This window comes from Neomonachus schauinslandi, chromosome 3 (assembly GCF_002201575.2).
Source record: "Neomonachus schauinslandi chromosome 3, ASM220157v2, whole genome shotgun sequence".
NCBI lineage: Eukaryota > Metazoa > Chordata > Mammalia > Carnivora > Phocidae > Neomonachus > Neomonachus schauinslandi.
Window position 1 is genome coordinate 51,830,539 of NC_058405.1, and position 14,709 is coordinate 51,845,247.

Consider the following 14,709-nt stretch of genomic DNA (forward strand, 5'->3'; position numbering starts at 1 on the left):
TAACACATATATATATCCAAATTTTTTTCTGTGCAGAAGGGGTGAAAACCAAACCAAATTTAACAAACTATACTAACTTATAATACTAAAAACTGGCTAGCTCAAAATTTGGGAAATCTACTACTTTCATTATTCTGAAGGAAAAGATAAACCTTCAAAACCCTACCAACAATTTCTAGTCCAATTTTCTATTTTTAAAAATTAAAAAGTTAAATTCTTTGTGGCACTAAATAGAATTAAAAAGTTAAAAGAAGACTAAAATAGATAATCAAAATATAAAGAGTATAACTAACCAAAACAATCCACTGGTGCAACAAATACTTAAAACAATGAAAAAAACCACCAAGCATTCTAATTAATTATATAGTTCATTTTTGCATATTTTAATCTCGACTTTTAGCACAGTAAATTATTATATAGGTTGATTTCATGGACTGTTTAAATTTTGTAACATTACATTAGTAATTCAAACATCACCCTTTCCAAACCAAATCTGCAGTCCTAATCAACATTTTTTTTTTCAAGAAAAGGACATCTTTTAAAGATACATCCATAGCAGTAGAAACATTTTAGTGCTTCAAAATATTTACAAAGAACCCTGCTGATCCTGTGCATTTCGCTGAGGTGCTACCTGCACCCAGACTTCATCATCAGAAAAAGAACTTGAACTTCCTGACTCTGAGTCCAGCTCACTGAATCCATCTAAGTCCCATTCAGTACTAGACTCACTCCGTGCATCATCTTCCTCAGTGATGAAACTCTGTCCAGGTTCCAGGCAGGAAGGATACACACGAGCACAGAGGCAAATAAAGCCAGAGTCAAATTGCAAAAGGCCTAACATGGTACCTATATTAATCCACTGGTCTTCCCTAGTATCGTATTCATAAACAGTCACCCGGTTTTTTTTCCATTGAGGGGTGGTAGAAGTGATGAGAAGCAACTTTTGGCCATGATTGACAATCTGGTAGTTGTGGGTCTCTGAGTCCAAGGGAATATTACTAATCCGCCTCCATTCTCCCCTGGCTGGGTTATAGACCTTCATGACTGGGATGTCACAGATACAATAGATCTCATCATTGAAGACACAGGCTTCCTGAAAGTCACTACGTTTAAGAGAAGCACAGTTCAGCCACGTATTGTGGCTAGGATCATAGTAGAGCATGCGCTTACTGTTCACAGCATAAAGATAGTTTTGAACCACTATTAGTTCAAAGGAATAGAAGGAATGGGGTACAGGAGCCACCAGTGCCCACTGGTTCCTCTGGACACTGTAGCATTCTACTTCCTTCAGTTTAACTCCAGTAATCGGGTCTCGCCCACCCAAAATGTAGATGTAGCCATTGAGGTAGGCCACATCCATGCCCTCCCGACACAGCAGGCGGTCGGCAAGCTGCTGCCAGCTGTTCTGGGCTGGCTTGTACACCCACAGGTCCTTCCTGGGCTGAGCGGCCAGGTAGATGTCGTGGTCTGGAGAGACACAGACAGCTGAGGAGGTGATAGTCTTAGTGTGAGCCAAGCTGGTTAAAGGGGATGGCATTGTGTAAATGTCCCCTGAGTATGGGTCATAGCAGAGAAAGGGATCTCTAGGATGTCCAAAGAAGATCACCATCTCCTTGGCACACATACCCAGTCTCTGGGGGGGATTTTCTGCTGTGGGTACAACAGAGCTGTTGCTGCTATCTGGCTTCGGCACCAGGGACTTGCACAACTTGTCACCATATCGCATCTGCAGGGCCCCTTCAATAAGGTCCAGACAGTACTTCTTGACAATGGGCTTGGTTAACAGCCCTTCCAGGTAATCCTGATCTTCATCTCTGAAGTGCGTCCAGCGGACACACTTGAAGACTTCCGCAGCGCTGGGGCCCCGCTCCTTGGGAGCCGCCTCCAACCACTGCACCGCCACATGACACACGGTCCGCTCACTCTCGATATCTAGACTATCCAGACGCAGGACGGCCTGCAGCTGGGCCAAGCTCAGATCTGCCAGACTCTCCTCCCTTACTGAACCCATTCGGCTGAGCTGCTTGAAATTGTGGGCTATAAAGGACTGGGCCTGTGATCGCAGCTTGTGATGGTCAAAGGCGTCGGCAAACTTGAGGATGGCGGTGCAGTTGGCCAGGTCAAGGCGGCGGGCTAGGAAGGAGGCACAGGCTTCCCGTACGTACTCGAGCTGTAACATGTCAGAGGCCGCGTAAAGGCGTTGCACGTTGGCCTCACTTAGCGACACGCGACCGGTGTAGCAGTAGTCGACCAGCACCTCGAAGGACTCAGCATCCACATCATGCATGGTCACGCTCGCCTGCTGGCTCTCGTACATGCCACCGGTGAACATGCTCTTGAAGTAGGGACACGCGGCAGCCAGCACGTTACGGTTGCAGGAAAAAAGGCGGCCGGTGCCAGGCCCGCTACCAGGCGTCACCACCTCGATGGTCACATCACATAACAGCCGCGAGTCGTAGAAGGACTTCAGCTGTGCCAGGAGGGCTGCAGAATGAGCCGTGTCCTTCAGCTCCTCCGGGCCCGTGAAAAAAGCTGAAACAGAAGGTTTGGAAATTCTCTTGGGCCGCCTTCCGCCGCGGGGACTGGCCAGGCGGCGAGAGCGCGGAGCTTCTTCCCGGGACTGCATGGTGGAGATGGCGGCGGGGTACGAGGGCGAGAATGGGTGCAAGGACCGGGTTCTGGCTCCTCCTCGCCCTCTTCTCGCTGGCGCTAGATCGCGGCGTCCCTGAATAGACTGCAGGGGCCGCACTTACTCAACTCAGCGCTGCGCCGCGGTGCTGCCTCCCTTTATCGCGTAGACAGTGCCTGACTCACCCTCTTCCAGTTCCGCGCCCTTTCTCCGCCTCAGCTCGTTTACGGGACCCGCTGGACGGAACCAAGAGAGCCACCACTGCCGCGCTGGCAAGACCGGTAGGCGTCCAAGAGAACTCCGGCTCCCAGGCTGCTTTTCGCGCCTCGAGGCATGCCGGGGCCCTCCAGACTCAAGGGGATCAGCGGACGGACCCAAGCCGCTGCGCATGTTGGGAGTGGTAGTTTGAGTAATATCGCGAGGTTTCTGGGGGAGGACTGTTTTAGCTAACAGAATTTGAAAGCGTTAGTTCTCCTGGATTTGTTGGTTTGGAGGATTGGCTTTGAAGTTCCAGGGTAAAATCTCCGTTTTAGTATTCGTTAATTGTGTGACATCTCTTTGAGAACTTTTCCCTCCTTGTGAAGTGGGGATAATAGTTTTCATGGGATTGTGTGAGTGGAATGAGATAAATTGCATAGGACACAGGGCGCTTCAATAAATATTTGTTGGTTAGAATAATTACATGCTTACACCGTGCCTAGAATATAAAGATTCAATCTTTGTTAGCTTTTTTTGGGGGGGGAGGAGGAGAATTTATAATAAAAAAAAATGAGGTACCCACAACATGTGAAACCATGAGCAATTTCTGCAAAAAAACTTCCAGTTTTTAATGTTGCTTCTTTTGAAGGGTTCTGAAGGTTATTACAATATTTTCAATACTAAACAATATCCATAAGTTCATTGGGATGTCTTAGACAAAGATGAGGTCCTAGAGAACAGCATTTATAGGTGAACTCAAAAAAGCATATCAGGCATATTACACAGGTGGGTCTCCATGTCTCACCAAATCAATACTTCCTCCAGGGGAGCAAGATTATTTTCATAAGCACTTAATATGAGTGTTTTTGTGTCATCTAACACTGCTCATTTGACTTCCTTTCCACAAATCAGTCGAAGATTATAGAGTTGTCTTTATCAAGGAGTTTAAACGGGAGTTTTAACACACAGACCTTGTACAAAAGCACAAGATCCTCAAAGCTCCGTATTCATGCATGCCCTAATATTTTGAATTAATATAGTTCAACCTATGCTTTACAAAAGTGTTTATATATGTATTGATCAATATTCTTAGTTAAATCATCAAAGTCAAGTGCTTAGAGGTTGGGTTTTGTGTCGTTTTTAATTTTTTATTTTTAAAGATTTTATTTATTTGAGAGAGAGAGATTAAGAGAGAGAGAGAGAGCACATGAGAGGGGGGAGGGTCAGAGGGAGAAGCAGACTCCCTGCCGAGCAGGGAGCCTGATGTGGGACTCGATTCCAGGACTCTGGGATCATGACCTGAGCCAAAGGCAGACGCCCAACGACTGAGCCACCCAGGCGCCCCTTATTTATTTTTTTAAAGATTTTATTTATTTGACAGAGAGAGACAGCGAGAGAGGGAACACAAGCAGGGGGAGTGGGAGAGGGAGAAGCAGGCTTCCCGCTGAGCAGGGTGCCTGATGCGGGGCTTGATCCCAAAGGCAGACGCTTAACGACTGAGCCACCCAGGCAACCCTGAATTTAACATTTTAGAAACCTAGCATTGGTATCACTGCAATTCAACGGGAAGAGGAAAGTCTGTTCAACAAATGGTGTTAAACAACCAGTTCACAATGTAAAAAAAAAAGAAAAAAAGAACTTTGACCCTTAGCTTATACCACACACACAAAATTCTAAATGGACCTTAACATTAAACAGAGAAGTGAAAACTATAACACTTCTAAAAGAAAATACAGAAGGCTATCTCTGACTCTGAGGTAGTCAGACATTTCAGGATACAAAAAATACTAATCATAAAAAAATGATAAAATGAACTTCAACAAAATTACAAGCTTTTGCCTATGAAAAGGCAGTGAAAAAAATAAAAAGACAAGCCATAGTCTGCAACTTATTTATTTATTTATTTATTTATTTATTTATATTTGTAGGGGTGCCTCGCTGACTCAGTCAGAAGGGCATGTGACTCTTAATCTTGGAGTTGTGAGTTCAAGCCCCTCACTGGGTGTAGAGATTACTTAAATAAATGAAACTTAAAAAAAAATATTTGTGATACATTATCTCAATAGTCACTAAAAACATGAGAAAGCTGCTCAATGTCATTCATCCTCAGATGAATGCAAATTAAATTCATGAGAAAACACTGCATACCTAAGAGAATGGCTAAATTTAAAAAGGTCAAAAATGCTAAATGTTGGTGATGATAGGGAGCCTTTGGAACCTTCATATATATACTAACAATAGGAATATAATTTGGTATATCTATTTTAGAAAATTGGTAGTTTCTTTGGATGTTAAACACTCAGTAATTTCCCCTAAGCATTTATTTGCCCAAGGGAAATTAAAACATATGTCCGCAAAAGACTTGTGCAAGAATGTTCATAGTGCCTTCATCTGTAATAGCCAAAAACTGGAAACAATCCACATGTGCATCAATAGGAGAATGAAAAAAATTAATTCTGGTATAGTCATACAGTGTAATACTACTCAGAAATAAAAAGATACCTTTGATATGTGCCAGTGTGAGGTTTCAAAACTTTTATGTTGATCTAAAGAAGCAAGATATGCAAGAGTACACAGTGTATGTGAAGTTCCAGAATAGTGAAAATAAGTTATGGTGACTATAAATCATATAAGAAAAAGTCGTATTAGAGGCTGCCACTGTTGGGGGAAGGGGTCTGGGCAGATTGCTGGATCAACTGGAAAGGAATGCAAGGGAAGTTTCAGGGGTGAGGCAAATGTCCTCTTCTTGCTTGGGCTGGTGGTTACGCGGGTGAAAGCAATTGACAAACTCAACTGTCTCTTAAGGTCTGTGCATTTAATTTACTATAAATTATACCTTCTCTTAGGAGCCACTTCATAATTGCTGGCACTAAAAGTTGCAAATTCTTTGCCAGGATATTGTGAAGATCATTCAGTCATTAAGAATCTCTTCTTCTAGAGTGTATCGATCAACACTGCTCAGGTTCAGTCAATGTGGCACTCCATATAAATGGGACAAAGGTGACTCAGGGCAATCTTTGAGGAATTCACACACTGGGGTCTTTCAAATTTGTAGAGTAGCTGAGTGCCCAACATTACATGCCAATTTTTAAAATTCCTGCCACAACTTCATTAATAATTAGCATAGTCCTTATTTTCTGTGTTTCCTCAAGATTTCTTATAATTTGCATAATCCTTTACAATGGAATCCATATTCTTCTTGACAGGAAGATAGAACTGTTTTTGCCTGGTAATTATGCCTCAGTCATTAACAATCCATGGTTTTATTTTTTTTAATTAAAAAAATTTTTATTAAAGATTTTTATTTATTTATTTGAGAGAGTGAGAGCGAGAGAGATCACAGAGGGAGAGGGAGAAGCAGACTCGCTGTTGAGCAGGGAGCCCGATGCGGGGGCTCAATCCCAGGACCTTGAGATCATGACCTGAGCTGAAGGCAGACACTTAACCTACCGAGCCACCAGGCACCCCAACAATCCATGATTTTAGTTCTTCAGAAATCTTTAACTTCAACTCTGTTCATGTTTCCAGCAGCAGGATCTACTCTGGCCCTTTTCTTCTTCTGAGGCTGAGGCTCACTGGTACTGCTCCCGTTTCCATTTCTGGGTGACTTCAATGTTCTTCTTACAGATCAGACATCCTCTTTCCTGGGGCAACCCCTCTCATCTTCCCCTCTGAATGTTGCTCCTTATTGACATTTATGTGTGTGTTTGTGTGTGTGTGTGTGTGTGTGTCTGACTTCTTGAAGTTCTGTTTCTGCACATGGTTTCCATGCATCTGAGTACTCGCTTTCTGGAACCCCTTCATCCCAACCACTGTAATGAATATAGTATTTCACTTGTTTGTTCCTCATGGCAATTTTTACACACTTTGTTTCATAAAGGAGCTCACACAAGCACAGCACTCACTCACCTCCCCAGAATTTAGGCTTCATGCAATTTATAAGTCTCCACTGCCACCTCCTCCCACCCCGCGAAAGTATAGCCCCTTTCCCTCTACAACCTCTAATTCAGGCCCGTTGTGCGCTCAGGGGCTGCTAGTTTGTCATCCTGTGCCCCATCTGTATTGTTTTTCACTCTCATTTCTATTTCTATTTTTTTTAAAAGATTTTTATTTATTTATTAGACAGAGAAAGACACAGTGAGAGAAGGAACACAAGCAGGGGGCGTGGAAGAGGGAGAAGCAGCTTCCCGCCGAGCAGGGAGCCTGATGCGGGGCTTGATCCCAGGACACTGGGACCATGACCTGAGCTGAAGGCAGATGCTTAATGACTGAGCCACCCGGGCGCCCCTCACTCTCATTTTTAAATAGAGTCTACAAACTGTTCACTCTTTTATTTATATACCCAAAATAACTTGCACTGCCCTGAGTCACTGGCTACTCTAAGAGCTTTTGATGGGTCCACTCTTGTTCAAGTGGAGAGGGCCTAGTGAGTGCGCAGCCTTGGACATGACTTGTGTTCCACATTATTTGGTAGCAACTAACTTGTTTCAAATCTGTTTTAAACTGAAACAATTTTAAACTTTTTTAAAAATTTGAAGTATAGTACACGTACAGAAAAGGGAGCAAATAAAAATTGTAAATGCAATAAATTAAAAAATTTTTTCTATTAACATATAATGTATTATTTGTTTCAGAGGTACAGGTCTGTAATTCATCAGTCTTACACAGTTCACAGCGCTCACCATAGCACATACCCTCCCCAGTGTCTATCACCCAGTCACCCCATCCCTCCCACCCCCCACCACTCCAGCAGCCCTCAGTTTGTTTCCTGAGATTAAGTCTCTCTCTCTCTCTTTTTTTTAAAGATTTTATTCATTTATTTGACAGAGAGAGACATAGCGAGAGCAGGAACACAAGTAGGGGGAGTGGTAGAGGGAGAATCAGGCTTCCCGCCGAGCAGGGAGCCCGATGCGGGGCTTGATCCCAGGACCCTGGGATCATGACCTGAGCTGAAGGCAGACGCCTTATGACTGAGCCACCCAGGCACCCCAAGATTAAGAGTTTCTTATGGTTTGTTTCCCTCTCTGGTTTCGTCTTGTTTCATTTTTCCCTCCCTTCCCCTATGATCCTCTGTCTTGTTTCTCAAATTCCTCATATCGGTGAGATCATATGATACTTGTCTTTCTCTGATCGTCTTATTTCGCTTAGCATAATACCCTCTAGTTCCATCTACATCATTGCAAATGGGAAGATTTCATTTTTTTGGATGGCTGCATAATATTCCATTGTATATATATACCACATCTTCTTTATCCATTGATCTGTTGATGGACATCTAGGCTCTTTCCATAGTTTGGCTATTGTGGACATTGCTGCTATAAACATTAGGGTGCAGGTACCCCTTCGGATCACTACATTTGTACCTTTGGGGTAAACACCCAGTAGTGCAATGCAATGAATTTTTTAAAAAGATTTTATTTATTTGAGCTAAGCAGGGAGCCCGGAGTGGGGCTTGATCCCAGGACCCCAGGATCATGACATGAGCTGAAGGCAAACGCCCAACTGACTGAGCCACCCAGGCACCCCATAAATGCAATGAATTATCACAAAATGAATACACCTGTGTAACACCACTCAGGTTAAGAAATAAGACATTACCAGCATCCCAGAAGCACTCTCCTCCCCATCCTCCTAGTCACTATTGACCCCTAACACAAGAGTAAGATGCTTTTTTTAAAATATTATTTTATTATTTATGTTAGTCATCATACATTACATCAATTTTTGATGTAGTGTTCCATGATTCATTGGTTGCATATAACACCCAGTGCTCCATGCAATACGTGCCCTCCTTAATACCCATCACTGGGCTAACCCATCCCCCTGCCCACTCCCCTCTAAAACCCTCAGTTTCTCAGAGTCCATAGGCTCTCATGGTTTGTCTCCCCCTCCGATTTTCCCCCCTTCATTTTTCCCTTCCTATCTTCTTCTTTTTTTTTTAAAACATATAATGTATTATTTGTTTCAGAGGTACAGGTCTGTGATTCATCAGTCTTACACAATTCACAGTGCTCACCATAGCACATACCCTCCCCAGTGTCCATCACCCAGCCACCCCATCCCTCCCACCCCTACCATTCCAGCAACCCTCAGTTTGTTTCCTGAGATTAAGAATTCCTCATATCAGTGAGATCATATGATACGTGTCTTTCTCTGATTGACTTATTTCGCTTAGCATAATACCCTCTAGTTCCATCCACGTCGTTGCAAATGGCAAGATTTCTGGGGGGTTTTTTTGATGGCTGCATAATATTCCATTGTATATATATACACCACATCTTCTTTATCCATTCATCTGTTGATGGACATCTTGGCTCTTTCCATAGTTTGGCTATTGTGGACATTGCTGCTATAAACATTGGGGTGCAGGTACCCCTTCAGATCACTACATTTGTATCTTTGGGGTAAATACCCAGTAGTGCAATTGCTGGGTCATAGGGTAGCTCTATTTTCAACTTTTTGAGGAACCTCCATACTGTTTTCCAGAGTGGCTGCACCAGCTTGCATTCCCACCAGCAGTATAGGAGGGTTCCCCTTTCTCCACATCCTCACCAACATCTGTTGTTTCCTGACTTGTTAATTTTAGCCATTCTGACTGGTATGAGGTGGTATCTCATTGAGGTTTTGATTTGGCTTTCCCTGATGCCAAGTGATGTTGAGCACTTTTTCATGTGTCTGTTGGGCATTTGGATGTCTTCTTTGGAAAAATGTCTGTTCATGTCTTCTGCCCATTTCTTGATTGGATTATTTGTTCTTTGGGTGTTGAGTTTGCAGAGTAAGATGCTTTTAAAGATAGTTTCTTTTAGTTTTTTGACTGTAGTAGTTTGTTGATCTTAGATTCCTTGACTAAATTTTAAAGTCAATTAAAAATATCTCGTTTATTTTCTAAATAAAGTTTATTATTCTTTGGTATTCTAAAGGTGCTGTGCATATGAGGCAATAAACTTTGGCTTTTCAAATTTTTTGCAAGAACCCTGATTTATCATTGGCTTATAGGTTGATTCCTAACATTTTTTTCTTTTTTTATTTATTTGACAGAGAGAAATATAGCGAGAGAGGGAACACAAGCAGGGGGAGTGGGAGAGGGAGAAGCAGGCTCCCCGCCAAGCAGGGAGCCTGATGCGGGGCTCGATCCCAGGACCCTGGGATCATGACCTGAGCCTAAGGCAGACGCTTAATGACTGAGCCACCCAGGCGCCCCGATTCCTAACATTTTTCTACTAACAGTTAAAAGATGTCAACTTTATCTTCGTAGTTTGGGAGATAAATTTGTCTATCTGAATGAAGTAGGATTACAAGTTTAACTGAAACTCATTATACAAAAATATGTATAACAACTGAAAGTACTCATTGAATAATAGGTATCCTATATCTTTGCCACTCCAAGTGCTGTTTGTGAGTCAGAAGTATCCACCTTCATCTGGGAGCTTGTGGAAATGAAATGAATTGTGGAAATGCAGAACAGGCCCCAGAACTTCTGAATTAAAATCTGCATTATGGTGAGATCCCCAAGTGATTTGTACATATACAGAGGTTTGAGAAAAAACACCACCCAAGATTTTTATAGGTTCATAGTTCCAACTTTTGTTTTGATTTTTTTCCCTCCAAATAAAGTGTGTGCTTTAGGGGAAAGCCAGAGCTGGAAAACGAGGGAAGGGCAAAGACCTTGGTGGTGGTAGGAAGCTCTGGACTTCCTTCCAGGAAGGCAGAGCCTCTCTTTGGCTGAAGAAGCACTTTTCCTTTTGTTCTCGTTCCCTCTTAGAGCCTGCCCTTCCTTGCCATGTATAGAATGTTAATACTGACCATCAAATGAATGAATAGAACATCAATGCCCCTTTCTCTTGCTTTCCCTCTTACAATTTTTCACTTTCTTAAATTAATGAATTTTTTGCAGACATCATATTTTGAGGTTTATGTATTGATTTTTTTCTGAAAAAAAAATTTAAAAATGACATGTCTCACATTTGACATCATATAGCAAATTAGACTATCTTCATTTTGCCTTGATTCATGCAGTATTTTAATTTACATTTCCTTGGATAAATGTTTCTTTTAAAAAATGTTTTTAAGTTTATTTTTTTTTTTTAAGTAATCTCTATGCCCAATGTGGGGCCCAAACTCATGACCCCTAGATCAAGAGTCTCATGTTCTTCTGACTGTGCCAGCCAGTCGCCCCAGGATGTTTCTGTTATGTAAACTACCCGACAATAAAAATCAGTTTCTAATGCTTACCCTGAAACTCTCTATTTAATTGAATGTTATTTCAAATTAAATCAGATTCTCCAGAAACATCAATTCTTTTAGAGGGCAATGTTTACCCCTGGGGGAATAATAATGATATTGATCCAAACAGGATTAAATTATCTCTCAACTTAGAGAAAGTGAGAGGAAAAACAAAGGAAAGCTTTCTTTAAAGAATGCCAGCTATTAACGTAGAAAGAACAAGAACATCACCATTTTTTAACCCCAGTGGAACAGGGCAAAGCAGGAATCATTAACTGATGTTAAATCAATGAGATGAAAGGCCACTGGGTATATTCATTACATACAATTTGGTATAACAAATTACCCCCAAATTTGCAGCAAAAACCATTAATTTACTCAATTTCTTAGAGTCAGGTATCCTAGAGCAGCTTAGTGTTGTGCCTCTGGCTCAATGTCATGTGGAAAAAAGGCTGGGGGATTAATCCAAACACTAAAGACATACAACCAAATACAGTGTATGAATCTTGGTTGGACCGTGGATTGCATAAAACTAACAAACAAAAACAGCTAAAAAAGACATTTTAGGGATAACTGAAGAAATTTTAATATGTGATAGATATTAGATCATATTATATAATTATTATTATACAATTAAGTGTAATAATGGAGTTTTGATTTGTAGGAGAATGTCCTTATTCTTAGGACATGCTGAGATATTTTGGTGTGGAGTTACAACGTCTGCAACTGACTTAAATGGTCCAATAACCACCACACATATGTTTATATGTACGGAGAGAGCAAAAGACAACTGTAGCAAAATGGTAATATATACTGTTCATTCGCACTATTTTTTTCCTTTTTTTTTTTTTTTGGTTTGGCTCTATTTCCTTTTTTTTTTCTTTTCAAATTTTTATTTAAATTCTAGTTAGTTAACATACAGTGAGATATTGGTTTCAGGAGTGGAATTCAGTGATTCATCACTTACAGTGCTTATCATAACAAATGCCCTCCTTAATGCCCATCACCCATCTAACCCATCCCTCACCCACCTCCCCTCCCTCCATCAACCCTCAGAATGTTCTCTATTGTTAAGAGTCTCTTATGGTTTGTTTCCCTCTCTCTTCCCACCCCCATATGTTCATCTGCTTTGTTTCTTAAATTTCACACATGAGTGAGATCATATGGTATTTGTCTTTCTCTGATTTATTTTGCTTAGCATAATACTCTATCTCCATCCACATCTTTGCAAATGGCAGGATTTCATTTTTTTGATGGCTGAGTAATATTCCATTGTATATATTACCACATCTTCTTTCTCTATTCTTTGATCTCTTTCCATAGTTTTGCTATTGTTGATAATGTTGCTATAAACACTGGGGTGCATGTACCCTTTTGAATCTTTATTTTTGTATCCTTTGGGTAAATACCTAGTAGTTCACTGCACTATTTCTTAAAAATTATTTTAAAAACTTTTTCTATGTGCTTGAAGATTTTCAAAATAAAAAACTGGGGAAAAATAATTTCACTTCTATGTTCACCTCCTAATTCCATTGGTCTTAAAACTATTTTAGGTAGTCTTTCCTGGGCACATAATTTCCTTCTGAGGAATGTCTAAAATAATAACCCCTTTCTTTTTTACTCAAGAAACTTCCTGAGAACAAGTACTAAATACATCATGTCACTTGGTATTACAGCTCATGGTTTCTATTTTGGCTCTGTCATTCAACTGGAAGCTCTGTAAGGTAAGGACTGGGTTCTATGTACATCACTGCACAAAACCAGGCATAGAGAATTACTCACGTTACACCTCATCTGTGGATGCTCATGTTAGGCCAAAGAAAAATGAGAAATAAAAGCCAAGCAGACAGTTCACTTTAAATACTGGTTTGTAGTTTATACTGTATAGAATTTGTTCCACTCTCAAAGAGCTCTACAATCTGTATCCTGGAGATGCTCACTGTTATTGACTCCTATTCTTCACAATTTTTATTTATTTTTTATTTAAAAGTACCAGTTCAAAACCTAATTTTAACATGATTAACAATACTTTTTCTTGAAACAGGGGTTTACAGAGTTTATAAACTTGTATCACATAGTCAATTCTCAATACTTTATTTCTCTTCAACAACGCATGCTTGTTTTCTGCTTAAAGAGTTGGATTTACTTTATAAGCTCTTAGGTCAAGAAATGTGACTTATTCATTAAAAAATATATTTGTACATACCGTGTAATTTTAGCTATACTTTATGAACAGCTTGCTTCTTGAGATAGGTCCCTTTCATTTATATAATAATAAATAATAAATCTGCATTTATTTTGCTGATTTAAGGTTTTCATCCAAAAATTCAGTAATGGCTTCTTCATCTGCTGAATGAAGCAGTCTCTGAATTAGCTGATCCAGACACTTCTCCCCACATAAAAATTCCTGGTAAAAGAGTTATTATTATTATTATTATTATTATTATTTTAAAGATTTTATTTATTTATTTGACAGAGAGAGACACAGCGAGAGAGGGAACACAAGCAGGGGGAGTGGGAGAGGGAGAAGCAGGCTTCCCGCGGAGCAGGGAGCCCGATGCGGGGCTCGATCCCAGGACTCTGGGATCGCAACCTGAGCCGAAGGCAGACGCCCAACAACTGAGCCACCCAGGTGCCCCAGTAAAAGAGTTATTATAAAAACCTGATTACTAGAAATAAAGGAGAAACAAAGCAAAGAATTAAATGTGTATTTACTTTGCTTCCTTAGAGTCACTATTTAATAGCAACAATGGATTACTAAGGTGGTTCTCTAATATAATGAACAATCTGCTTACTTGGGAGGATCCCCGGTTATATTGGCTTCTTATAAAAAGTGAATCCAAAAGAGTAAATGGAATTCTACTCTCTTTTAATTGTTTACATTAGCATTTTGTTTAAAAATCAAGCTTCTGGGAGTTGGATCTTTCCAACAACTCTGGAGACAACAACACAAAGGAGATCTGAATCTCTCTTTAAATTCCTTTGCTTGACGTTCCTGACAACAGGGTTCTAGGATCTCAAACCATCTTTGGGAGGATATGTTTGCTGAATCCCTTTTGTTCCCGAGAAGAGATAAGGCTTTTTTACTCTTGTCCTGAAAATTCCACCCTTGTCATTCATAACACATTATTTCCCCAGGGTAAAAAAGACTGAAATGCCTCAATCAACACCCCAGGCAGCTTGCTGCCACTTGAACCCGCACACCTACCACTCCCTGCCAATCTCTGCTCCCTGCCAATCTCTGCTCGCCAAATCCTCTGGACATCCCCGGGGCCATTCTCGCACTCGCACTTGTCATGCCAACCTTCAAATTTAGATTTTATTTCATCCAAAAGGGGCTTATACTAGTTCTGGTTCTTCTTAAATTGGAAATATGGCAGTTTTAAAATCTAGAAGCTCTGTGTGACCCCCCCCCCAAAAAAAGATTTATGCCAAAATATTTAGGGGATAAGCGTTTTGAGGTCCACAACTTGCTTTCAAATGGTTCATCAACACCACAGGCGGTAGAAGAGGAAGAGAAGGCAAATGTTAACAACTGCTGCATCTAGGTAGAGGGTGTATACTGCACCAGTCTCAATATATACTTGAAAATTTCCAAATAAAAAGTTCAGAAAAATAAATGCTCTTATGGTTACCCCAAAATAAGTCCTTTGGGTTAA

General features: G+C 40.8%; 2 protein-coding genes and 1 pseudogene across 2 annotated transcripts in view; all 3 read right to left on the minus strand.

Annotated features, from left to right (window-relative positions):
• Positions 1-349: 349 nt before the first annotated feature.
• On the minus strand, positions 350-2,907 carry KBTBD7 (kelch repeat and BTB domain containing 7). Its single transcript, XM_021697913.1, has one exon. It carries the CDS (start codon positions 2,624-2,626, stop codon positions 587-589), a length of 2,040 nt encoding a protein of 679 aa, XP_021553588.1. The 5' UTR covers positions 2,627-2,907; the 3' UTR covers positions 350-586.
• A 2,888-nt stretch (positions 2,908-5,795) lies between these two features.
• LOC110587632 lies at positions 5,796-8,431 on the minus strand (annotated as a pseudogene).
• Positions 8,432-12,919: 4,488 nt separating this feature from the next.
• Positions 12,920-14,709, minus strand: part of MTRF1 (mitochondrial translation release factor 1) — a 46,112-nt gene continuing 44,322 nt past the window's right edge. The window contains exon 9 of the mRNA XM_021697899.1: positions 12,920-13,457. Coding sequence (XP_021553574.1) covers positions 13,344-13,457 — 114 coding nt within the window. The 3' untranslated portion in view covers positions 12,920-13,343. The remainder of the gene's footprint in view (positions 13,458-14,709) is intronic.